Source organism: Chiloscyllium punctatum, chromosome 22, assembly GCF_047496795.1.
Source record: "Chiloscyllium punctatum isolate Juve2018m chromosome 22, sChiPun1.3, whole genome shotgun sequence".
NCBI classification, from domain to species: Eukaryota; Metazoa; Chordata; class Chondrichthyes; order Orectolobiformes; family Hemiscylliidae; genus Chiloscyllium; species Chiloscyllium punctatum.
In genome coordinates, this window is record NC_092760.1 from 36,911,719 (window position 1) to 36,938,103 (window position 26,385).

The 26,385-nt window shown below is 41.5% G+C and overlaps 1 protein-coding gene and 1 long non-coding RNA gene across 7 annotated transcripts in view; one reads left to right on the forward strand and one right to left on the reverse strand.

Moving 5' to 3' along the window:
• LOC140493513 (uncharacterized) overlaps positions 1-26,385 on the forward strand; it is a 151,581-nt gene that overhangs the window by 102,594 nt on the left and 22,602 nt on the right. For both annotated transcript variants that reach the window (XR_011963700.1, XR_011963699.1), the window contains exon 2: positions 23,606-23,722. This is a non-coding gene — a long non-coding RNA (uncharacterized lncRNA). The remainder of the gene's footprint in view (positions 1-23,605; positions 23,723-26,385) is intronic.
• Positions 1-26,385, reverse strand: part of LOC140493511 (protein phosphatase 1 regulatory subunit 12A-like) — a 160,487-nt gene that overhangs the window by 38,313 nt on the left and 95,789 nt on the right. For 4 of the 5 annotated variants that reach the window (XM_072592017.1, XM_072592018.1, XM_072592016.1 and 1 more), the window contains exons 11-14: positions 23,966-24,051; positions 21,808-22,017; positions 6,338-6,478; positions 5,192-5,350 (exon numbers count right to left, since the gene is read on the reverse strand). In XM_072592017.1, coding sequence (XP_072448118.1) covers positions 5,192-5,350; positions 6,338-6,478; positions 21,808-22,017; positions 23,966-24,051 — 596 coding nt within the window. The remainder of the gene's footprint in view (positions 1-5,191; positions 5,351-6,337; positions 6,479-21,807; positions 22,018-23,965; positions 24,052-26,385) is intronic. The other variant, XM_072592019.1, reaches the window with a different exon arrangement.

Here is a 26,385-nt window from a genome sequence, read left to right on the forward strand (position 1 = left end):
AGAACATCATCTGCATAAAGGGTAATTTTATATTTACTTGTACCAACCCTCGGGGCCATTATATTAGAATCAGCCCATATAAACTTCAGCTAGTGGTTCAATTATTAGCGTGAATAGCAATGGTGAGAGGGGACATCCCTGACAGCAGCCCCTACCCACACTGAAGCTATCAGAGCCTAATCCATTGGTGATCACAACTGCTTTGGGATCATTATACAATGTTGAGACCCATTTAGCAAATACCTTTCCAACGCCAAATCTTTCCAATGTATAGAACAGGTATGACCATTCAACCCAGTCGAATGCCTTCTCCGTGTCCAGTGAGACTACTATTCCTGGTATTTTTTCCTGATGACAGACTTGAATCACATTCAAAACCCTTCTAATATTATTAGATGATCTATGGCATTTTTATCTGTTAGATAAAACCAGTCTGATCCTCTTTTATATGGCAATACCCTCTCCAGCCTCAATGCTCATGTTTTAGAAAGAATTTTAAAATCTACATTTAGCAAGGATATGATGCACAATCTTCTGGGTTCTTTCCTTTTTTTGAGAATAAGGGAGATATTCGCATCTTCCAGCAAAGGCGGGAGGCAGCCCTGACTCTGAGTAATTGTACATGTCCATAAGTGGACCAGCTAAAACTCCAGTAAACACTTTGTAGAATTCAACCTGAAATCCATCTGGGCCAGGTGCCTTACCATTCTGAAGCTGCCTGATTGCGTCAAGTATTTCCTGGTTTGTTAGGGGAGCAGTCAGGACCGATATCTGTTCCGGAGTTAAGTCCGGAAAGGCCAGGCTTTTAAAAGAGAACTGCATCCTCCTGGCTCTATCTTTACAACAGCGATTTATACAAATCAGAATAAAACTTTCTGAAGATTGTGTTGATCATGAGTCAGAGTACTAGCACTTTCCCTGATAGAAGTGATAGCTTGAGGGGCCTTTTTTTTTTGCCTTGTGAGAAATGCTAAGTATCTACAAGGTTTATCGCCAAATTCATATAATCTTTGCTTTGCAAATAATATTTCCCTCTTTGCCGTTTGGGTAAGCGCAGTATTCAGGGCTGTCAAAAAGGGCCGTAATCCTTTGTAATTTAGCAATAGAAGGTCTATCAACATACGCTGTTTCAGCTGCTTTTAAGCAAGCCTCAAGTAGACGCTATTGTTCTCCCTTTAGTTTTTTCTGGGTCGCCGAGTATGAAATGATCAGAACTCACGCATAAGCCTTAATGGTCTACCACATCACTGATGGGTTACTAGCCGTACCTGAATTAATTTCCAAAAAAGTTTTAAATTTTACAAATATTTTACAAATTTACTATCCTTCATTAAGAAGGAATCCATACGCCAATGTCGGGGGGGGGATGCCTCATTGTTCCCAGCCTTGATTTCATATACACAGCAGTGTGATCAGAAATTATTGTATTACCTATTTTGCAGGATGATATCAAATTCAAAAAGGTCGAGGGGGCAAAAAACATATCGATTCTAGTGTGACATTTATGTGGATTAGAGTAAAAAGAGAAATCTCTGTCTTGTGGGTGAAGGTACCTCCACACATCTACTAATACTAATTCTTTATTCAAATCTACCAATTGTCTGGATCTGGGGGACACACCCACAGTACTATTAGGTATCCTGTCTATCTCCGGGTCCATAATGCAATTAAAGTCTCCCCCTATAATTGTATGACAAGCCCCGAGAGCCATCGGTTTGGAGAAGACTTCCATTATAAATTTGAAAGGATGTGCCGGGGGACAATACAGACTTAAAATCCCATATTCCTCTCCATTTATAAGTGCTTTAATCAGTATATATCGTGCAGATTCATCTTTACCTGACTTAGGATTTTGAAAGGGAGGTTCTTTGGAATAAGAATGAAAACCCCCTAATTTGTTTGAGCTGAAAGAAGGCGGCCTGATCAAATCCACCCTGTTGTAATTTCAAGTGTTCTTTATCCAGTAAATGTGTCTGCTGTAGGAGAGCTATATCAACCCTTACTTTTTTGAGATTTGATAGTATTTTCTTCCTTTTGACTGGTGAATTACTCACCTTTACATTCCAGGTGCACCATTTAATCAAATGACTAACCATAATCATCCAGGCAAGTCCGAGACCCCCCTGGGAGGAGAAACCCCATCCAAAAGTCCCCAAGCATAGACCATAGAAAATTCACAAAAATAGAAATTCTTTAATACACTCATACCGGTATAATAAAAAACTATTTCTAAATATAAAAAATATAAAAAATATTTAAACGGAGATTTTCCCCCTTGTATCCAGGGGGCATCATTTCCTTTCCAAAAACCCATCATATCCTCTCCCAAACCTCGACCCAGGCATCCCATAATAAAATAAAGAAAATTCAAGTGTATTATAAAGCTAAAGTTAACAGTGAGTACCCTACCCCCCTGCCCCATCCACACCTAGATATATTTGGTAATGTTAATACCACGTATAAACATATAAACTATAAAATGACAGTCTCAGCAGGTAATAATTAAGTATAGTAACACAAAATAATAGGGGGAAACAACCCCACTCTAAAAGAGATAAGGTAAGATAAGGCAGACACCGCTCCTCACCTGAATCAACTAGACCACCCGGCCTATATATATTATATATATAAAAAAACAAAAAGGAAAATCGCGAAGTGGAAAACAAATAAGCCTCCCTCCCTACCCCCCCAGAGATAATATTAAACATTAAAGGCAATAAGAGAAGAAAAAGAGTAAACTTGGGGGGGGGAAAATAGAGAACAACATCATTCACCACACAAATTAACTCTTACAATTTATTTAAGAGAGTCCAAAAATTCCTTAGCCTTCTCCGGTGATCCGAAGTTATAGATGGACCCCTCATGGCTAAAACGTAGTGTTGCTGGGTAACACAGTGCATATTGAATGTTTAAATCCCTTAAACCTTTCTTTGTTTCATCAAACGCCCTCCTCCTGCGGACCAAAGCTGGGGAAAAGTCCTGAAACAGCATAATCTTGGATTCTTTGTAAGTCATGGCTTGGGGATCTTTCCTGAGATTTCCGGAGGCTTCCAGGAGCATTTGCTTCTCTCTGTAGAATTGTAGCCAAAACAGGACCAGTCGGGGGCCCTGGTCCGACCCGGGCCTGCGCATTGCAACCCGGTGGGCCCATTCTACCCTTACCTGGCCTGATCCAGCCTCCAGTTTCAACATTTGAGGAAGCCACTGCTCCAGAAACACTGCAAGCTGGCCTTCCTCTTCCCATTCAGGAAGGCCCAGCAAACAAATACTTTTTCGACAACCGCAAGAATCGAGGTCATCTTCTAAGGCCCGGATTCGCTGTTCGAGAGTCCGCACCCAACCCACAGCCAATTCTGCAGTAGCCTCGGAGGTTGCGACCTTTAGCTCCACCCCTCTGACTCAATGTTCGATTTTATTCAATATCTTGGTTGTGCTTTTACAGCGCGACCGATAACTATTCCCACCTGCTCCTGGACTCTTCTATAAAGGTGTCGATCTTCTCTTCAAGCTTGAAAATCACTGCAACAAGGCTCGCCACCGTAGGTAAGTCCTCCAGGGTGGCTGCGGATGCCTTTGCTGCAGCTGGGGAGGGTGGGGGAGGGGTTCCTGTGTGCTGCGAGCTGCGGGCATTCTTTCCCTTAGTCATTTTAACAGAGCACCAAACTACTCAAGTTTGGTGCAAAATGACTAGCTGTATTAAATAAAAGTTATTTTAAATGATTTACCAGGTGTGGAGGAGGCGGGCAGCCCACTTTGCCTGAGTCTTGGGCAGAGTACGACAGACTCAGACTTGCTGGGTCGCCGCCATCTTGGATCTCCCCTGTTTTTTCTCTTTAACTTTCTAAATTTTCCCTCACTTGAATTCTTGGTGCTTTGATTTAATTTAAAACCCTCTCTAAAGCTGTACGTATTCAATTTGAGAGACACTGATTCAAATGAAGCCAGATCAAACAGAACAGCTCCCCTTCACCAGAACTGGTGCAAGAGCCCAATGAATTGAAACCTATTTCTTCATCACCAATCTGAGTCACACATTCAACTCTCTGATCTTCAGAGCCCATGACAATTTACTCCTGGCTCAGGAAGTAATCTAGAGATTATTCACGTGTGGATCTACTTTTTGAATTTAACCATTAATTTCTCATACTCCCCTCAGCAGAACCTCTTACCCCCACCTACATCTTTCATAACCATGTGAACAATGACAACTGTATCCTTCACCCCTTCAACTTCAATTTCTCACCAGCCTTGAGAAATTGTCCTTTAACCTTAACAGGGGCCAGGCAACACAATCATCAGGACTCTCAGTTGAGGAGAAAAGTATTTAGTCTCTGGACTATGCTGTCTCCTTTTCACTAGCCCACTTGAATGGTCGTCAGCAGCACAGGATTGTGGTCAGTTTGTTCATCCTCCCTGCTTTCATCCACCCAAGCTGCAAATTAACCTCTGGATAATTGAAAGATGTGAGGCTCCTCCTGTGTTACCTTCTGGATCCTCATCCTCACTTTTAGTCACACTTTCCTGTCCCTGATTGTGAACCATATCTGAGGTATCTAACCTAAAAGGTACAACTACCTCCTGGAACAAAGCTTTCAGGTATCTTTCCACTTGCACTGTAATGTCTGAGCTCATTACCCAGCTCATCAACTCTGAGCTGAAGTTTCTTAAACTCTAAATATTTACTGCAGATGTGGCTATTGTAGATAACATGTGATTCTAAGTCACTTTGTTGTGGTGGAAATAGGAGATCATAGCGATGACCCACACATGTGATCAGAAGCTCATCTCAGGGACAAACATGATAGCAAACAGTCTTGCACAGACTCAGTCCTTTGTTAGGCAAAGAGGTGGAGCTGGAGACCAGGAAATGAAGTGGGCAATGTGTGGAAAAAACAATGATTTAGGTCTTACCAATAAGGAGGAATTTCTCAAAACAATGAGACAATAACATCGTAAAAGATTTGAGTTTTTTTTGTTGAAGGCGAGCAAGAGATAGGTGGAGAAAAGATTGGTGCAAACTTTCAGTGCTTGCTATACACATCAGTGTTAACTCTGATAGAAACAATAATCAAACACAGGACAGGAGTGTTTGCACGAGTAACGTAGACATTCTTCCAGGGTCACATGAAGCATGGCTAACAGACAGCAAAAGGGGAAAGGTTGACATTAACATACTGTGAGTCAATCTTACCGGCTCGTGTCACTGGTGGCTGTAGATGCTGCCGAGGAACCCATGGTCAAGGCCCGGCTATTGGCAGGGTTGGTGGAAAAACCTGAGCTTGAAACGGTGTTGACAGAACCAGGGGCTGAACTGCTGACAAGACTTTCCTGTCTCCTCCCAAAGGATGAGCTGCGTGAGAAGTAAATGATGGGAAGAGGATTCTCTTAGAAAGAGAAAAATCAGACAGGGAGCACACATCAGATATTCAATAATGAACCATCAATTAAACTCACTGGGAAAGTAGAAAAAGGTTGACTGGAACTGTGGATTAGACACTACACTTTCATCTGTGGGGTCTGAGCTCAAATCCAACTGAAACTGGCAGGAGCTTGATACAAAACAATGTACCAGTTACTTGTCCTACTTGAATTTCTTAGACAAGTTTAATCTTGGGCTCCAGTCTCCTCAACTTGCGAGTTTACCCCATGGATGAAGGTTGTGAAATCAATGCTCCCATTCTCTCTCTCACATCTACCTCTTATCCTGCTCATGTTGTGATCTCTCAATAGTAAAGAGATTTGCTTGTGTTTTTTTAAAATCCTTCAGGTCATGGCTGAAAAGTAGGAGCTTTCAAGTGCAGTATGTGTCACAAAACAACATCTAGATATTCCTACAATTCCAATAGCTCATATTGTACAAAGACACAGATTAAATTATTTAACTATTACCTCCTTATCAAGTTTTAAAATAACCCACCAGGTTCTGAGCTACAGCCTAAAGTAAAAGCAAAAAAGTATTACAATTGATGGAGAACACTAACTCAGTTTCTCCCTCCACAGCTACTGCTGAATCTTTGCAGCACGTTTTTTTTATTTCTGAGCTAAGGTCCGAGTTTAAGGCTAGGAATATTGCTGTTTTTCTGACTTCAGCTAATGTGTACTATCCAGTAGACATGATTTTTGTCTAACCATAGAATCATAAGAGTAATGATGATCCCACAATGAGGGTGACTTCCTCTTCTCATAAGTATTGATTCATTTTGGCACACTGCATCAAAAAAAGATTTGACCAGAAAGTTAAACTATAGATAATTTCAGTAGCATGTCCTGTTGGCAATGTGGTAGTTCATTTTCTAACACAGTACAAAATGTGGACAGAAACCAAAGTGACAAGTACCTTTTAAATATGATGATGTTGGTAGAAGCAGAGTCAGAGTTAGTAACATTATTGTTTGAAGTCACACTTGACAGGGTTCTGGAACGAGCTGTGAAGTCTTGTGCACTATAACTGCGGCCTATCGTTCTCAGGAAGAAGTGACTAGTGAAGCGGCAGAAGAGTGTACAAACATGCAGGAAGAGAACAGCATCATAAGTACATGATCTCACAAGTTGAATGCATGGACTTAGACAGATTACAAGAACAGAAGCACAAGCCTGCAATACGTGGACTGACAGGCAGAGAATACACAGGTCTGTCAGTATGCAACACAAATTGAATACTGAAGCACTAGGTCTGGCAAGTTCCATATATTCAGATGCCCAGAAAAGCCATGCTATACATGCAAAGACCACTTTTCTCAGTAAAAGAAAAATAGCATATATTCAGAAACTTTACAAGACAGGCAGTTATGGAATGACTGGCATATACATCAAATGCATAGGCTCACACAGAAACAAATTAAATTGTAATAAAAAGAAAAACACCATCAATACAGAGTAAAGAGATGATCACTGAATGAGACTGGTAAATTACAATTAAACACATTAGTTTTGAATCTACTATACAGTACGATAAAGAACTCTGAGAAAGAACATGGTAATGAGACATAACACAATGTGAATGGCTCAGGTATGTTCCAGAATAGCCTGTATTCAACCAGAGGGAAGTACAGGCAAGTCAGCAACATCTGACCTAATCTAGTTTCAAGGCAGGCACCTATCAGGTAACTGCTCCTTAAGAACATGCAACATCAGACCTGCTATTTGGATAAACAGTGAGCGATGCTTTTGTCCAAAATACACCTCTGCAGAAACAGAAACTTCCAACTTCAGAGAATTGTCACCAAGGCATTAAAACATCAATGACAGGAAGACGTAATGTGGACATTCATATCACAGCCAACATCCATCAACATACTGACTGCTTTGTTTTCAACATGATACTGTCACTGTTTTGATTACATAAAAAAAACAACTCAACTGAAAAATAAACATAAAACATGCTAATAGGGTATTGTCAGGAAAAATATATAATTTAACATTTAATTTATTTTTCCCATTTTGTGGGTTAAGAAGGGGGAAGTTGTTTGTGCGATCTTGCTGCTGATAATTCTGGGGACCAGTTTGTTTATATGCATTTTTAAATTTTCAAACCTTGAAGTGAAGAGATGGAGGTTAGCAGTTGGATGGAATAAAAGGTAAGAACAAAAAACTGTGCTATTGTCTAGTGGCAGAGATTCAGGAACACAGACAGATCCACAAGAGAGTAAGTCAATGTATGTGCATGTGTGCAGGTAGGTGGAGAAACGAGTATTAAACTCTCCAGTAAGACTGGTGTAACTAAGTTTTGGGAACTCTTGTGTTTGTGCTGAGTTACAATAATATCAAGTTTAGTTTATAATTTGTTTTAGGCATCTCAGGAAAAGCCATCAGCTGGAGGAAGAAAGTATCTAATGAAGGCATAGGAATTCAGTGGAATGAAACCAGGTATAGTTGTGCCAAGCTGAGAAAGAAATGTTAGTGTGGAGATTGGGTAAATCTTTGGTGGGGCTTTGGAGTCTGCAAAGGATATTGTTTGGATAAAAGGGATAGTGAGAGTCACAGGGTCATAGAGATGTACAGTACAGAAACAGACCTTTCAGTCCAACTTGTCCATGTCGACCAGATATCCCAACCTAATCTAGTTTCATTTGTTAACACTTGACCCACATCCCTCTAAACCCTTCCTATTCATATACACATTCTGATGCCTTTTAAAGGTTGTAATTGTACCAGCCTCCACCACTTCCTCTGGCACCCCTTTCCATATACCACCCTCGGCAAGAAAAAGTTGCCCTTTGGGTCCCTTTTAAATTTCTCCCTTCTCACCTGAAACCTATGCCCTCTAGTTCTGGACTCCCCCATTCCAGGGAAAAGACCTAGTCTATTTACCCTGTCTATGCCCCTCATGATTTTATAAACATCTTGAAGGTCACCCCTTAGCCTCCGATGCTCCAGGGAAAACAGCGCCAGCCTATTCAGCCTCTCCCGATAACTCAAATCCTTCAACCCTGGCAACATCCTTGTAAATCTTTTCCGAACTCTTTCAAGTTTCACAACATCTTTCCGATAGGAGGGAGACCAGAACCGCACACAATTTTCCAAAAGTGGCCTAACCAATGCCCTGTGCAACTGTAACATGACCTCCCAACTCCTATAGTTGATGTTCTGACTAATAAAGGAAAACATACCAAATGCCTTCTTCACTATCTTATCTACCTTAGACTCTACTTTCAAGGAACTATGAACCTGCACTCCAAGGTCTCTTTATTCAGCAATACTGCCCAAGACCCTACCATTAAGTGTATAAGTCCTGCTCTGACAGTTTGAACCTACTTCTCATCTTTTCAATGAAACATTTTCAACGTTTTTGTTTTGTACAATATCAAGCATGTTTTTTTGATTAATAAACATTTTATTCTGTGTTACAAAGGCACATCAGAATCTTATGATTGTATTCCGTGACTGACCATCATGAATAAGGGGAAAAAAGTAGGGTTTATCAAGCCAGATTTTACTCTGGGATCTGACTTGTTAAATATTAACATCAGCTGAGATAATAACAGTATCAAGTGCAAGGTGCTGACATTGAAAATGAGTGGGACTGCATAATTAAATATTCAGTCAATATAACAAAGTAAAAACTAGAGACAGGAGCCAGAAGTTTCTGAATTAACTTCAAATTACAATAATGGAGTGAAAATGAAGAGAAGTTGCACACTACTGTTTAAAAAATATTACAAGTTCACACTCCTCTTTCATGCAACATCACAAAAGACTGAACAAATTATTTAGTCATTCATCTGCTCCATGTTTGAGAGACTCCTGCATTCAAATTGATCATTGTATTCAATGAGATAACAACAGTCAGTAAAACTCAAAACTAACTCATTATTTGGAAAGTGCCTTAGGGTGCACTGAGGATATAGCAAAACACCATATAAATGCAAGCTTCTTTATTTCACTCTGACAAATGTAAGTGAGGTGACAACCAGAGTGAATGACAGCTCATGGCCTCTTCAAAACAGAAACATCAGAAGTATCTCAAAACTCAGTGATGGAGAATGCTGCTTTCTGCTACATTATAGAAAATGTGTTACAATGAAAATTGCAGATGTAAGCAACCGTCTGGAAATAATACAGGGGGAAAAATAATAATGTTTTTCTCAAAATATCTTACAAATGGGGAGAAGGCAGATATGGAAGCTAAATGAGAGAAAAAGGTAAACAGAATGAGAGAAGAGTATAAAGAGCACTGTAAGCTTAACCTGCATAGATTTTATGAAAAAGCATTTGGGTTTAAGTTGTACCATTTAAAAATCACTATGGGTAAAGAGAAAATTTTTGTAATGAGCTTTAAAAATAATTGACTACTGTTGGTCTTTTGGGACTGGTCCATGATTGAGAATGTAAAGAATCATTGGATGCATGGGAGGAACGATTATAGGTAAACAAAATTACAACCAAAATGATTCTGAGCGTGACTATTGAAAGATAGCTGAAGAGATATCATCTCATTGTACAAGCATGAAAGGTTGTTGATGTGGACAGAGTTTAAAATTGGTAAAAAAAATGGGACATTCAGTTCGTGCCTCTCTCCGGGTGATTAGGCATCCACTGAAGAACATTAAACTCTGTTGCATAAGCAAACTGTGGGAACTCTGGGGTAAAGTATATAACCTTCGAATCAATAAAAGATGGAGCAGGCTCTTATATACTGGAAGAAATGAAAGCATAATTACTTAGAGTCATAGAGATGTACAGCATGGAAACAGACCCTTCAGTCCAAGCCGACCAGATATCCCAACCCAATCTAGTCCCACATGCCCATATCCCTCAAAATCCTTCCTATTCATATACCCATCCAAATGCCTCTTAAATGTTGCAATTGTACCAGCCTCCACCATATCCTCTGGCAGCTCATTCCATACATGTACCACCCTCTGCATGAAAAGGTTGCCCCTTAGGTCTCTTTTATATCTTTCCCCTCTCACCCTAAACCTATGCCCTCTAATTCTGGAATCCCTGACCCCAGGGAAAAGACTTTGTCTATTTATCCTATCCATGCCTCTCATAATTTTGTAAACCTCTATAAGGTCACCCCTCAACCTCCGACGGTCCAGGGAAAACTGCCCCAGCCTGTTCAGCCTCTCCATATAGCTCAAATCCTCCAACCCTGGCAACATCCTTGTAAATCTTTTCTGAACCCTTTCAAGATTCAGAACATCTTTCCGATAGGAAGGAGACCAGAATTGAACGCAATATTCCAACCAATGTCCTGTACAGCCGCAACATGACCTCCCAACACCTGTACTCAATACTCTGACTAATAAAGGAAAGCATACCAAACATCTTCACTATCCTATCTACCTGTGACTCCACCTTCAAGGAGCTATGAACCTGCACTCCAAGGTCTCTTTGTGCAGCAACACTCCCTTGGATCTTACCATGAAGTGTATAAGTCCTGCTCAGATTTGTTTTCCCAAAATGCAGCACCTCACATTTATCTGAATTAAACCCCATCTGCCACTTCTCAGCCCATTGGCTCATCTGGTCAAGATCTTGTTGTAATCTGAGGTAAGCTTCTTCGCTGTGCATTACACGTCCAATTTTGGTGTCATCTGCCAACTTACTAACTGTTCGCATCCAAATCATTTATGTAAATGACAAAAAGTAGAGGGCCCAGCACCGATCCTTGTGGCATTCCACTGGTCACAGGCCTCCAGTCTGAAAAACAACCCTCCACCACCAGCCTCTGTCTTCTGCCTTTGAGCCAGTTCTGTATCCAAATGACTAGTTCTCCATGCATTCTTTGAGATCTAACCTTGCTCACCAGTCTCTCATGGGGAACCTTGTCAAATGCCTTACTGAAGTCCATATAGATCACATTTTAAAGGAATAATATTAAACTAACTGAGACAAAAGGCTGACTGAGATCTGTGAGTGGACATAAACTCAACATTGATCATGTTCAGTAATTACAGAACAGTGCTGAACAAAATAAACAGTTTATTCAACCATGTGCCTCGAATATGGTGTTCCGTTCTGGACACCAAATCACAAGGGAAGCATCCAATTCCTGTAGAAAAGTCTTATTGTTGGGACACTGGGTTATAGGCAACAAAACTTGGATCATTCTTGGGGAAAAAAAAAGATATTTACTTTACTAAGCTGACTGAAAAAAGTTTATACTAAGCATTATTTCTAGTTTAATTACAGAACAAGAATACACAGGGGCTAACCAAGAAAAGGTAAAATAAGGACTGTTGCAGAAAATTAGTGCAAAGTTCTCATTATTCAGATCCCAATCATCCAGAATTCTCATGCAACCAGCATCCAAGATTCAAAAGGAGCATTCTGGAGACTTTACGTGAAATTGAACGAGAATAATTGATCAAATGCTTCACGACAGTTAGTTCAAGACTTAGCTTATTAATAAAGACAGAATCATTGATCGTGGCCAGGTCTATCGGTATTTCGGAATGGTCCTGGCCACATGTTTTTAAAGTATATTCAGCACATGGCACTGACAGTTCAGTGCTCCCAGCTGCCACTAGTATTTCTCATGCAACTGGCAGATTCAGCTAACTGCTTCCTCCATTCCCACTGTGTACCAGATATTGGGGAATTTACTACTCTGAAGGGAAATGATTTCATTGTTACCAGGAATCATGTTCATCAATACCCATCATCTCGATATAAACCGACTGACTCCCACAGCTACCTAGACTACACCTCCTCCCACCCTGCCCCCTGTAAAAACGCCATCCCATATTCCCAATTCCTTCGTCTCCGCCGCATCTGCTCCCAGGAGGACCAGTTCCAAAACCGTACCACCCAGATGGCCTCCTTCTTCAAGGACCGCAATTTCCCGCCAGACATAGTCGATGATGCCCACCACCGCATCTCTTCCACTTCCCGCTCCTCCGCCCTTGAGCCCCGCCCCTCCAACCACCACCAGGACAGAACCCCACTGGTCCTCACCTACCACCCCACCAACCTCCATGTCCAGCGTATCATCCGCCGTCATTTCCGCCACCTCCAAACGGACCCCACCACCAGGGACATATTTCCCTCCCCTCCCCTATCAGCGTTCCGAAAAGATCACTCCCTCCATGACTCCCTCGTCAGGTCCACACCCCCCACCCCACTCCCGGCACCTTCCCCTGCAACCGCAAGAAATGAAAAACTTGTGCCCACACCTCCCCCCTTACTTCCCTCCAAGGCCCCAAGGGACACTTCCATATCCGCCACAAATTCACCTGCACCTCCACACACATCATCTATTGCATCCGCTGCACCCGATGTGGCCTCCTCTATACTGAGGAAACAGGCCGCCTACTTGCGGAATGTTTCAGAGAACACCTCTGGGACACCCGGACCAACCAACCCAACCACCCCGTAGCCCAACACTTCAACTCCCCCTCCCACTCCACCAAGGACTTGCAGGTCCTTGGACTCCTCCATCGCCAGACCATGGCAATACGACGGTTGGAGGAAGAGTGCCTCATCTTCCGCCTGGGAACCTTCAAACCACAAGGGATGAACTCAGATTTCTCCAGTTTCCTCATTTCCCCTCCCTCCACCTTGTCTCAGTCAAATCCCTCAAACTCAGCACTGCCTTCCTAACCTGCAATCTTCTTCCTGACCTCTCTGCCCCCACCCCACTCAGGCCTATCACCCTCACCTTGACCTCCTTCCACCTATCGCATTCCCAACGCCCCTCCCCCTCCTCCCTACCTTTTATCTTAGCCTGCTGGACACACTTTCCTATTCCTGAAGAAGGGCTGATGCCCAAAACGTCGATTCTCCTGTTCCTTGGATGCTGCCTGACCTGCTGCGCTTTTCCAGCAACACATTTTCAGCCATCATCTCGACAGCCATCACTCTGCACCAGTCCACTGTAGTATCAGCTTTAATGCCACCAGGAAGGGGTAGAGCATTACTTCCCAAACGAACAATCTCTCACTGTGACCCTATCTTGACATTTGAAAATTGTCATGATTCCCACAGTGAGACCGTAGTGAGTGGGGTGATAGGGGAGACTGTCTGTTAGAGCAGGAGGGTAACTGTTAGAACAAAGTCAGCCATTGCTGCCTTGAAGCACACCATACATTTGGGGTCCTAACACCCACACTGGGAAACCCTCGACTAGAGAGAGATTATTGGGCAGCAAGGGTCATCTGCTGACCAGTTGGCTCAGGACTCCAGTGCATTCACATATAATGAGAGCCATGCAGCCACAGAAAGTATCAGGCAGGCCTTGGAGATCCTCAAGCTGCCTAGATCATTTTAGAGAAGCCCTGAGGTACTCTCTATACCAGTTGCCAACATTTCTCCTGCTCTGCTGCATCTTGCACAGTCTTGCCATCATAATGGAATTCCCCTTGCCACCAGGCCTATGGGGAGCAGTTAAGGAGAAGGAGACCACTAACGCACCCCCTTTCCCAGTATTTTCTGTCAATGATTGGCTTGCCCATTTGGTACACCATTGAATGCAACTCCAATCGCTATTTTAACATCAGCTCCACACCTTAATCTTTCATCTGTTATTGACCACTACAATGTCCACTTGAGTCACAATATTGAACTAAAAGCCAACACACACAATGAAACAACTTAAACATACAAAACATCATTATTTCCAATCAAAGTCAAACTAATTCTCTATTTGCTTTCCCTTAGTTCCTAGCTTCTTGGAGTCTTTACCCAGCCTACCACTGCTTTGCAGTGTTATATCAGTAGATGTAATATGGGTATCCAAAGGCATGCTGCTGACTTTTAACAAAAGGCTGCACTCTGACAAGCTCACACACTTCTAGCTCTAAAAGGCTCAATTTAGATGACACTGGCATGACTGGCAGCAATCTAAGCTGGCTAACTGACAGGCAACAGTGAGGACACTTAACAAAGCAGCAGTGGTGGGAGGACTAGTGTTGAGACAGGACAGCAGGTACATACTTAACTGAGCCACTGCCAGCATCCACAACTATGAGAGAAGCAGACTGAGCCTGCACAGCAGCAAGTACTGCTTGCAATGCTATTAGCCAAAACTGCAGGACTTCGCTCAGATTTCTGTTCAGCATTCAGATGCTGTGTGCCATCTGCATGCGCTGTCATGAAAGGTATGAAAGATGAGGAGTCAATCCGCATGTGTTCTCTGGGAATTGGCTAGCATGTCCCCCAATATGATGCTTCCCAGTTCTCACCAAAACTCTATGCAGGATTGATGGCAGACTCCTCCATGTTTATTTACAATAGCAACACGTTTCCAGCAAGACAGCCAATGCACCAAGGAGCTCCGAGTGAATATCTATCAGCCTTTCCCCATCTGTCACCCCATCAGAAACCACATCAGAGCCCTCTGCAGCAGTGCTTATGTGTGACCTTGCAAGAAAGTTACTTGTGTGAATGGATATATTGCAAGGTTTCTGGTGATATGGCTACCAGGTTTATGTAACTGCCTGTGAGATTTGCAGTGTTGCTAAGGGGATGAGGCTGAGATGAAACTGTAAATAGGAGACATAAGCAATGCTTATAGAAACCACTTGTAGGAGAGTGAAAGGGCTTTTGGTGAATGAAACGATGCATGAAATTAATGGTTCTATTATACAGATATAGTAATTCACAATTAATTTACTTACCTTGAGCATTTGCAAGAAATCATTAAACTTCTTTCACTACATCATGGTCCTCAGTACATTGCAAAAACTCAGAACAAATCTCTATCATCTTTTGATGCAGACAAAGTCCATGGATGAATTTTCTTATTTGTAAACTTCTCTCTTTTAGTACACCTCATGAACCAAGACCTCCAGTGCTGTGTCAGAACATCAATCGAGTCTGCATCACATTCACTCTCCTGCAGGTCAAATTCTCCACAACCACTTTTAGCAATTGCTACAACTATAATACGTTCCCACTTTAAGAGGTACAGGTCAGCTTTAAATGGTGCTAGTTTTGCATTAACCCGAGTGCTCCGCTGTCTGTATTCAGCACTAGGCACTGCACCACTAACATTTAAAAAGGCAGAGAAGTCACAATTTTTGTTTATTCAAAGAAAAAAGGTTATTAATTAATTCCTTCCGACACTCCCCATTTCAATTTTCTGGAGGTAACTGAATTTAGACATGCCGCCTTTTAAAAAGACGAACGAACAGTTTGACAAAAGCTTGCCCCCCTTAAGTTATGCTGTTAACTTTATGGTTTTGTCTGGTGTACAGAAATCTCTGTTTTTGTTTCAGATTTCCAGCATTTTTTTTCCCACTCCAAAGGATTTTTTTCCTTTGATTTTCAAAAGATATAACAGCAATTGGCATCAGTACAGAGGGACTATTCATCCCTCTCATATATAAAACTTCCTCTTTTATCATGAAAGGAACTTGATTTTCTGATGATGAATGGCTTAATGACTTTAAGACATATTGGAAGATTGTGGGCTTGAATTCTGGCTTAATGGAATAAACCTGATAAGGACCAACTGTGACACGGACTTTTTTCGAACATTCAAAACCTCAGTTCAACTTTTAAGAAAATAACTTATTGGTTCAAATTATTTTAACTTAATTGGACTCATCTGAAAATATCCAAGAACCAAGTTTGTGCCAAGGTGCCTGTGTTTGGGTGCATGAACAGCATTGCCTTATGGTTATTTGTTACTTGAGGTACATGTCACTGCGCAACTGATTAGATTAGATTAGATTCTCTACAGTGTGGAAACAGAAGAGTACAGAGGTACAAAATAAACTGCAAATCATATACTTTCAGATTGCTCCTTTTTGAAGAAGGTAAGCCAGAAAGTGCTGTATTTAATTTGCATAAATTAATAGGAGTTAGCTGAGCAGAAGGTGAAACATTTGATTCCGAGTTAAAGTTGGATGGATTCTGTAAGCACAGCTCCTCAATCCAGTAAGTGGACTCATATCTAAATCCCTGAAGCCAATTAAACTCCAAGCCAGAATTCCTACTGCATGCCTGTTACATTAATGCTCTGCCAGTAACAATAATCAATAAAATCAATCCTTTCATTTCAAGATTGCACGATGCAGTGATGGATCAGGGCACAGAGCGGAATCTAGGACTTTATTTTATTGGGCACACAAATAAGGAACTGGAAAGTGGGATCTGATAGGTCTCCGGAAGAATGATTGTGGAAATTATTTGTCAGTGTTTAAACTAAACAACACATGTTCTCCTTGACTGGATCTTGGTTAGTTAAGTACAAGACTTTGTACGACGATGGTTTGCTTGTTTTTGTTCTTATTTCAGAAAGCAAAAATGCAAGGTCACTTAGCACATGATACGTTGCCATGTACATACTATTCAAAGCAATTTCAAGGAGGCAGCATTCTAGCATATGCTGCTTCTCCAATTTTGGTAGATGCCTACATGTACCAGGCAATGCTCTCAGTGCCAGGAGAGAGGCTTGCATCTCACTAAAACCTGATACAGTTACATTCAGCTAGTTTGAGAAGGAGCAACTCGTGAGACACAGAATAACATGAGACGAACAACTGGTGGTAATGAAAGAGGTCAGTACAGCTCAGTTTCTTCCAGAGCCAAATAATCCACACAGACTCTATATGTCTGCTACTCAAAAAGTTACTAGACCATACTCGTATTCTTGTCATCACCTGACAATGGGCTCAACACGCTGTTGGATCAGCCAAGGTTTGTAGATTCTAGGTCCATTTGACTTGTATCTGGTTGGGGGTAGAGAGTACCTTATGACGTGAATCAGGATCAGAGCAATCTCCTGGCTTAGTGCTGCTGATCATCTAAACAGGTGGGAGAGCATTTTCCAAACTGTCCCCCTTGAATTGGCCACAAATAATTTTTCTTCATCTGTCCTGGAGATTGTGTCGCTCCATTAGCACTCAAGTAAACAAGTTTCAATGGCAGCTACCTTTTACAAGTCCTTAATCTGTGGCTACAGATGCTAAACTGACAGAAAGCTGGCTTGCTCAGTTTTATGAACTGAGGAAATAGACGGAGGCAACCATTGCCCAGGCTTCATGGAACTCACTGCTGCCGTCAGGTCTGCCTTGCCACCAATCAGTGATAACACTGAGGCAATGTGTAGCAGTAAGGGAGTACATGAAGCAAATACAGATCCAGCTGCTGTTTTTGGAGGCACATCTACTCATCCAACTTCCAAATGGACTAACAGAACAAGATGGGCCTCAAGAAAAAATGGGCAAGTCAGCCAACTTAGATAAGGCAACAGTAATCTGGCTCTCTCTTGACTCAGCATAAGCAATTACAGAACTACCTCAATCCCAAGAGACTTTGTGTGACATTCAGAGACACTGTTTAATTTTCCCATTAAGGAAACACTAAAAATGCATTTGAATGCCAGAAGATTGCATATATAATCAGATAAAATAATAAAAACAATGCTAAGCACATGATTTGCATTTATAGGGAGTTGACATTAGACTCCAAATTTATCCACCTAATGTACTTCTGATGGTGAATAACAAAGCGGCAGACTAACAGATGGACATCTACGGTGGTCTGGAAGGAAATTGTGCTGAGCAGTATTCAGCCACTACATGCTTTACATGAACAGGGGTTTTCAGAAAACAAATCAAAGATGTGCATTCTGGCAATTTGCCCTTTCAAGTCTTCTAGACTTTAACTGTGCGACAATTTAAGATTACACTCAGTGTCCTGATCTAACTGAAGATAAGCCTCCTCCTCCTTCATGTTCTACATACTGTGGAACAAGCAGCAGATTGCAATGGATGGCACAGGCCAGTAAAGGTGCCCTGAATTTGTCAAGGCACCTCAAAAATTATTGCAAGATGTGAACTGTTTGTCTGGTAATGACATTGGCCGATCCACAAGTTACGTTATTTTGGTGCTCAGATCCTGCCTCTGATGAGGCAGTCTGTGGCTACAACTGCACGGAGGGGTATTGGTCTCCTCAAAGTCTCTTTCTAGCTGCTTTCTCCTTTACTTCAGAACATTTAAAATCAGGCAAGAGCAAACCAATCTTCAAAATGGTGTGTTGCTGGTCACACAAACATATAAAATAGGCATAGAAGTAGACTATTCTACCCCTTGAGCCCACTCCACCATTCAATAAAATCATGTTTGACTTGTTTGTGTTTTGAATTCCACATTCCCATCAAGACCAATACCTTTTCTTCCCTTATCCAACAGGAATCTATCAACATCTATCTAAAAATATTCAATGACACCGTCACCACCACTTTCTGAGGCAGTGTTCCAAAGTTGACAACCTACTAAGAAAATAAGTTCTCCTCATCTCTGTCCTTAAAAACAATCTCTAATTTTAAAACAATTCCATCTTGTACTGGACTGATCCACAAAAGGAAACAGCCTTTTCACATCCACCTTGTCAAGACCATTTAGGATCTTGTACACTTCAATTAAGTCATGATCACCCTTCCAAACTCCAATGGAAGCAAGCCCAGACTGTCCAACCTATTGTCAGAAGACAAACCACTCATTCCAGATATTAACCCAGTAAACCTCCTCTGAACTGCATCAATTGCATTACAGAGGAACCTCGATTATCTGAATATCAATTATCCAAATATCGGACTATCCGAAGATCTCAACAGAAACATTACATCAAAGAGCGGTTTCAGCCCTAATCACGTCTTTTGTTTACAATGATTAAAAATTATCTCGGCTCACTGAAATGCTGCCAAGAACAGCCCTGGACATCGATGGGAGCCCTGGATATCGATGGGAGCCCAGGCCCTGTCTCCAAATGACTGACCTCCGCCCTCTCTATCTCTCCCCACACTTTTCCTGGAGTTCTACACAGGGGTGTACCCTAAACCTCCCTTCCCCAGTTATTCTCTCTAACATTATCCTGTAGAGGGCAGAGGTGAAACTTGTCAAAAGGTTGGTGTGTGCGCGCACGCGTGCTATTCGGAGACTTACCCCACAAAGGTAGCAGCAATCTGTTTGTGTCTAGTCCAGCTGCTCCGGAGGGGTGGGGGGCTGATGGGGGCAGGGGGACATGGAGGGTGGGGTGGCCGGGGGAGGGAGAGCAGACGGGTGTTGGATGGAGTTTTGCGGGCAGGCGGGGGCGGTGTTGGACGGGGTTTTGGGGGCGGGCTGGGGTTGGTGGTGGACGGGAAATGGGGGCAGTGTTGGATGGGTTTTGGGAGCAGTGCCAGCCAGGTTTTGGGGGTGGTGTTAGACAGGTTTTGGGGACACGGTGTTGGGGGGCAGTTTTGGGAGGGTGTGCAGGGGGTGGTGTTGGGGCAGATGAGGTTGGGAGGCAGGGCAGGGCCTTGCTGCCTAGTCTCCTGAACAGGGAGCAGACTTAGTAGAAAACCCTCGAGCCCCAGAGGAAAGACGTTGAATCAATTAACCGAATAATCAATTATCCAAACAAAATAGTGCCCGCCCATCTCGTTCGAATAATCGAGGTTCCTCTGTACATCATTCCTTTATTGAGACCAAAACTGCCACACAGTACTGGAAATGTGGCCTCACCAATGCCTTGTATAACCAAAGCATAGGGTTCTTATTTTTATGTCCAGTTCCTCTCATAGTATACTATTCATTGGCTTTCTTGATTACCTGATATAACCCATATACTAATATTTGTCCTTCATGCACCAGAGCATCTAAGTCTTTTTGCAGCTTGGAACTCAAAGTTTGAATTATACTCTGCATTTTAATTCTTACTTATAAAGTGAACAACTTGACATTTTCCCAAATTATGCTCCATCTCCAAGATTTTTGCCCACTCATCTGAACCTAACTATACCTGTCCGCAACTTCCTAATATCTTCCCAAATACGTTACATACCTCCTTACAATATCTGTTCCCACCTACCTTGGTATCATAGGTGAATTTAGTAAGCATGTCTCACTCCCCTCATCTAAGTGACCGATGTAAATTGCAAAAGGTTGAGGCCCAAGCGCAGAACTCTGCCGAACTTCAGTTGTATAGCTCAGTCACAAATCACCCATGTTTGAAGCATTTGAATACAGGCCATAAGGTCATCAAGAATCGCCTGAACATGTTGACAGTTTAGCCTCAAGAAGTGAAGTTTCCTCTCATTGTGCATTCATTATATCCTCAAGAGTAAAGTGCTCAACCTGGTAAAGAAACCATCTATGGTCTGGTTGAGGGAAATGTACACGCTAAATGCTGCTGCAGATGATCTGTGCAGTAGTCTGAAAGAAGTCAAAGGTTCAAAAGTTCAGAATGGCGACTATTACTAGCAATGCTTGTACCCAAAGGTTTCAGCAGATGCACAATGCAGCCACTACCTCCCTGGTGAAGATTTCCACCAAAGGCAGTTATCTTCAGACACACCCAGGAAGGAATGTTACTGTCTATGTGTGCAAATGGAGATGCGAGCAATTTACCTCTGATGTAAATATGCCTCCTGACCACGTCTTCTTTTATCCTTTTGCTCCACCTCCAAAAATCTCAAGCTGGAGAGGAGCACTGTGGAATGCAGTAGTCATTGCCACAATTTTCAATCCAGCATTTCGTCCATGAGAAGCTGTTTTTTTAGGAGATCCTCTTACACATGGTGAGACCACTTAGCAAACAACTGGGATTTACTAGCTGATGCAAGTGATACAAGATTGATAAAATAATGGCCAATTTTGATGGAATGGATGCTAATCTCTCCGTTCCCACCCTCAAAAACATTTCCACTGAGCAGAGTTCCGAGCTGCTTTTTTAGTAATTCATGTCGATTGTACAGTCATTTGGTGTTGTTGCAGTATAGCGCATTTTGAACTATAGATCCAGTATGGCAGTTGCTCCCTAAGTGCTCCTCAGTCTTATCTTCCTAGTTTTATGTATCTAAGGCACTCTAGAAAAAAACCTACTTAATCCCACTGTGTACTACACAGCACTTCAACATACCCCATGTTAATCCATTGTCTGAGAAACACGGTGAAAGACACACTTACAGCACATCAGAGTATTAACCCATGTACATTCCTCTACACTTTCACGTTGTCCCTGTCATTCGTGAAAGAAAAAAAAATCTTTTATTATAAGTTATTCAGGACATCCCAAATGCTCATATACAATAAATATTTAGTATAGTCACTGTTCTTTTGGAAGGCATTTGCAAGATCAAATTGGCAAACTCCTACACACAGTATAGAGTTGAATGACCAGTTAACCAATATCATCAAATGAAATGAACAAATAAATGAACCATCAGGTCCCAATAGTTCAATAAAGCTAGCAAGAATATTTCAGTGAGTGAGAACAGTGTATTCAAGTGGTAAAGAGGATATAAGGAAATGAAACGTCATTTCCCTACGTAAACCAAACGTAGGGAAAAATAAATCTCTTTTAAAGAAAGGTAAGGAATAAGCTCATTATGACCAAGCAGCTAAAGAATACTCTACAAACTAATCACAAACCTTTTTGGATAACCAGACACTGCAGCCATGGAGATGCCTGCGCTGCTTGGTATTGTGTTATTCAAGTCTTTATCCCTTTTGCTGCTCTCCAATTCTGTCTGTCTACGTGTGTAGGATGAACCCCGGGTCAGGCTGGTCAATGGATTGCCAGAGTCATCCTCTCGTTGCCCTTTGTAAGAGGTACTTCGAGACAAAGGGACTGTGGAGTCACTGCATTGTAAAACAAAATTACAAATAGCACAAAACAGGCAATGACTAATAGTCTAATGGCTAGATTAATATTTCTACATATATCTTTCTATCTGCTATCATTTGTTTACAACATTTTCAACTAAAGAACAGGCCGGTCAGGGCAAACAAACATGTTAAGTAGTGCAGATTCCATCAGTCTTAGTAACCACCTGAATACTACCATGAGCTCAGTAACCTATGGTTGAATCCAAGTCAGAGAGGGAAGGTGAGACGTTTAGATTACACAACTTCACATGAAGAATGATGAATATATAGAACTGACTTTTCATAGAAGTAGTAAGGCATTCTGAGGGAGCTAATTTACAAGCTTGCATGCACTTGTTTGCAAAGAAAGGTGCATATGTGAGTAAGGCAGAATATATTTTCTATCCCCGCCCAGTCCTGTAACTTTCTTAAATTCTACCATTGCTTCGGTTTCTTATTTCCCGAACTAAAGTTCAGGTCTCTGTTTGGGTACAACTCCATTCTCATCTCTCGTCAAATACTTCATCCAAACAGTCAGATACCTTAAGCCAAGATGAGTCAGTGAGAATTTCCAGATTATTTAGCTATCATGGCATCATAACAATCTTTGGGCATTCTTGCAAGGAGACTGGAGTATAACAGAAAGGAAGTTTTGTGAAAATCGTACAAAACTTTGGTGAGGCCATGCCTGGATTACGTGAACAATTTTGATCATCGTATAAAATGATTGAGATGCTTATTTTGGAAGGGCCACAACAAAGGTTCACTAGATTAGTCAAACTGATGAAGGGATGTGTCACAGTGACAGGTTGAACAAATTGGGCCCACAGTCTTTGGGAGTTTAAAAAAAAATCAAGAAGCAATCTCATTAAAACACTCAAGTTTTTGAGGGGCTTGAAGAGGATAGATGTTGAGAACATGTTTCCTGACTGGAGGGTTCAAAGTAAAGATGGCATGGTTTCAGCAAAAGGGGGAAGAGAGTCTGGAATTCTCTACCCCAGAGGGCTGTGAATACTCAGTCACTGAGTAGTTCTAAGTTTGAAATTAAGAATTTTTAAAACTCTGACCTGAATTACATCTTCCACCCTGATCACCATCTTCCATAGTTCACCTAAAAGTCAGCCATGATCTAACTGAATGGCAAAAAGGCTCATAAGGCATTGTGGCCTATGCTTAGGTTTCTTGGTGCTTAATTCCCAAGCATGTTCTCAGTAAACCTTCATAGGTTTGGACATCCACAACAACCACCTTCCTTATCCCATTGGATCAAAATCAATTGCAACATTCCAACTCATGTCCTGACACTGAAGCTCAATGAAGCACAGAATCAGATCTGGAGAGTCTGTTCAAGTGTTGAAATCAGAAGTCCATTCAGGCCCAAATTCCAGTTTTCATGAGTATTTAAGGTAGGTGATGTGGAGAAGAACTTGGTGCAGTTACCTATATCCCAGTAAATATATTTTTTATACTGTTTTGGTAACATTTCACTGAAATAGATATCCCGGCTAACCAGTGAACATTTGGACTTGAGAATTTTGCTTGATTTTTGAATTTTGCTTGACTCATATTTGCAATTTCACAGAGCCTTCCCAGTCATATGCAGTCAGCTGAACACAGAGGAGGAGGAGGAGGAGTCGTCACTGAGCTAATGTAGTATCACCAGATACTGCTACCCATTCTTCAGAGTCAATGGCTCCAGGTAAAATATAATTCCATTTGATTACTTTATTGTAAAACCATATCTGACAATGTATGGGAAGTAGAGTCAAATTAGACTAATATTTATATTAACTCTTAATTCAGATCTTTGTGGTGCTAACATGGTTGAGATCATTACATGCATATTTATATATTGAGTTGCAATATTTGACTATACAGCAGTTCAAAAATCAAGCAAGGCATGCTGGTCTAATGAACTGCTCCCCTCAGCTTATCTGCCCACCTAGTTTTATCTTCAATGGCATCTCCAATCGTGAAGAGCTTCCTTGTTGGAGTGGGTGGCACTCGGGCTAATCGGGGTTCCTTCTCCTGAAACACAGGAACAAAGGGTAAACTCTAATCCAATGTTGTTGCACCCAGCACATAACATTGGAGCACGTTCCCATTTAGATTATATACAACATGTTAGATAAAGGAAGTCTTCTCCCCTGCGCATTATGTTCCCATGTCAAAAACACTACATGCTAAATTTGCCTACATGGTTCATTGAACATCAATGTATCACATACATGGTGCGTTAGATACTGGGTAAAGCATCAATGAAGCATTTTCAGATCACAGACAGTAGCAGAATAATCTCACTATTGATTTATTAAGCATATCTTAAGCAGAACTCTTCCACATGTACTTCCAGATTTGGTTCAGATGGCATTTAATATGCAGATTTTTTCTCCATTATCCTTTAAACCTGTGCAAGATTAGAAATAGTTTCAATCCAGTTTAAAGGTCCCTCTGATCCATCCAGCAATTTCAATCAGTGACACTTAAGGATTCCTCTGTTCCATCCCAGAAAGCACTTTGACAATTTCTAGTAAGAATTAGCTGAACAGTGAAATGCATTCTGTGCTGGAATCAAGCAATTTCATAGCTGAAGAGAGGTTGGATGCAGAGTATTTAAAAAAAACGTTTTGGTAACATTTATTCTCTCTTAACCATTATTTAATAACCTGTTAACTTTAAATAAAGTTAAACGTGAAATAAAGCAGTTCTACTGCCCATTGAGCACTCCTCAAAGTCCAACATAAATTTGATTTATACAAAATCCCTTATTGCCTGCAGCATGTCATGCTTTATATTGTCCCACCAATAATTCAACATTCAGTGCAAATACAGGCAGAAGCTCCTTTAAACAATCCCAAGTCAAAAAACACAAGTAATTGGAAAAAGAGTAAAGTTTCTTTGGGATTATTCCATCAAATGTTCTGAGATCAGGTATAACACAGATTATATGCAATGTAAAGCTTGCATTATGGGGTCCACAAAGCAACCGAGAACCAAGTGGCACAGAGACACACAGTAATGTTTCTTGTATGGCATCTTATCATAAAGTTCTAGATAAGTCTAGCATGGGTCAGATGGGGAGAATATGCCATACACGATGATATAGCCTGTTTTATCAAATAATCCCAAAATCGGGTAATCCACGGGTTAGACAGACAGACGTTTCTCCGACAAAGCCACATCAAACGCTTGCAGGATACACACAAAGTATGTTACATGCACAGATCGATACAGAATTGTACTCCATGTTAATGTCAGTTGAGTCAGCTGTAATACAGTTTAAATCCAGAGTAAAGAAAATGTGAAAATTCTCAGCAAGTTCAATATTATCTGCGAGGAGGGAAACAGATTTAACATTGTAGGTCAAAGGTTATCAGTGACAACACTATTATTTTGAATCACTAACTCTATTTCCACAGATGTTGCACAAACTGCTTGTGTTTTCAGCATTTTCTGTTCTTACTTCACATCTCTAGAGCTGCAACAAAGCAGATTTGCTTTGTGAAAGACTTTGACTTGAGGTAAAGCGTGCATTGACAATGCCTATTTGATGTTCTCAGGCAAAGTGTAGCTTTCAATCTACTCGTGCTCCACTAAGTACACCCAGAACAAGTAGAGCAGGGAAAATGGTGCACAGTTACCACTCTGCATACTGCCATATCCAACACTACTGTTTTAAATAGTGCAGCATTTATTAACTTTGATAAGTGTTGCATGGACTATCCTCAAAATTTAAAGCAAATTGGAGATAGAAGCGTCTTAACTTCAACTTCCTTTTCCATAAATATGACTTATCCAGTTCCAACACAAGTTATCCTCTGTCTTGAGGGGGGCTGGGGTTGTCAACTAATGATTTATCTAGGTGACTTCTGACGTGTGGTAGTCACCTCAAGAACACATTTAGGCTGAGAAACTTGGGAGTTCTCACTTTCTGCAGGGTTGCAGTGTGAAGCCTGTTTCTCCCTCTAAACACTGACAGATGCTTACTTTCTTACTATCTGTTGGGGAGGATGTGGCTGACTTCCCAGTGTATTGCTGTTTCTACCTTCCTTTCTACCACTTTCTCATATACCCAGACAGATGCATTTGTACAGAGTTGCCCTTGCGCACACACACTCTCAATAGGAGCCTTTTCTTTCTTTCCTGTAGAAGGGTGAGGCTGGTCTTTGCTCTGTTTTGTGAAACAGCTGAAACAACTCCCCTGTGAGGGAGTGGCTGTCCTCTGCTCCCTAAGGGAGTGGTTGGCCTTTGTCCCTCCCTTCTGTTCAGAGGTTGCTTTTCACTGTGTGGGCCCCTAAGCATGGTTTCTCCCAGTGGAGAGGGTTAGGTCTCCTTTTCCCTCTCTCACAAGAGGATTTAGTT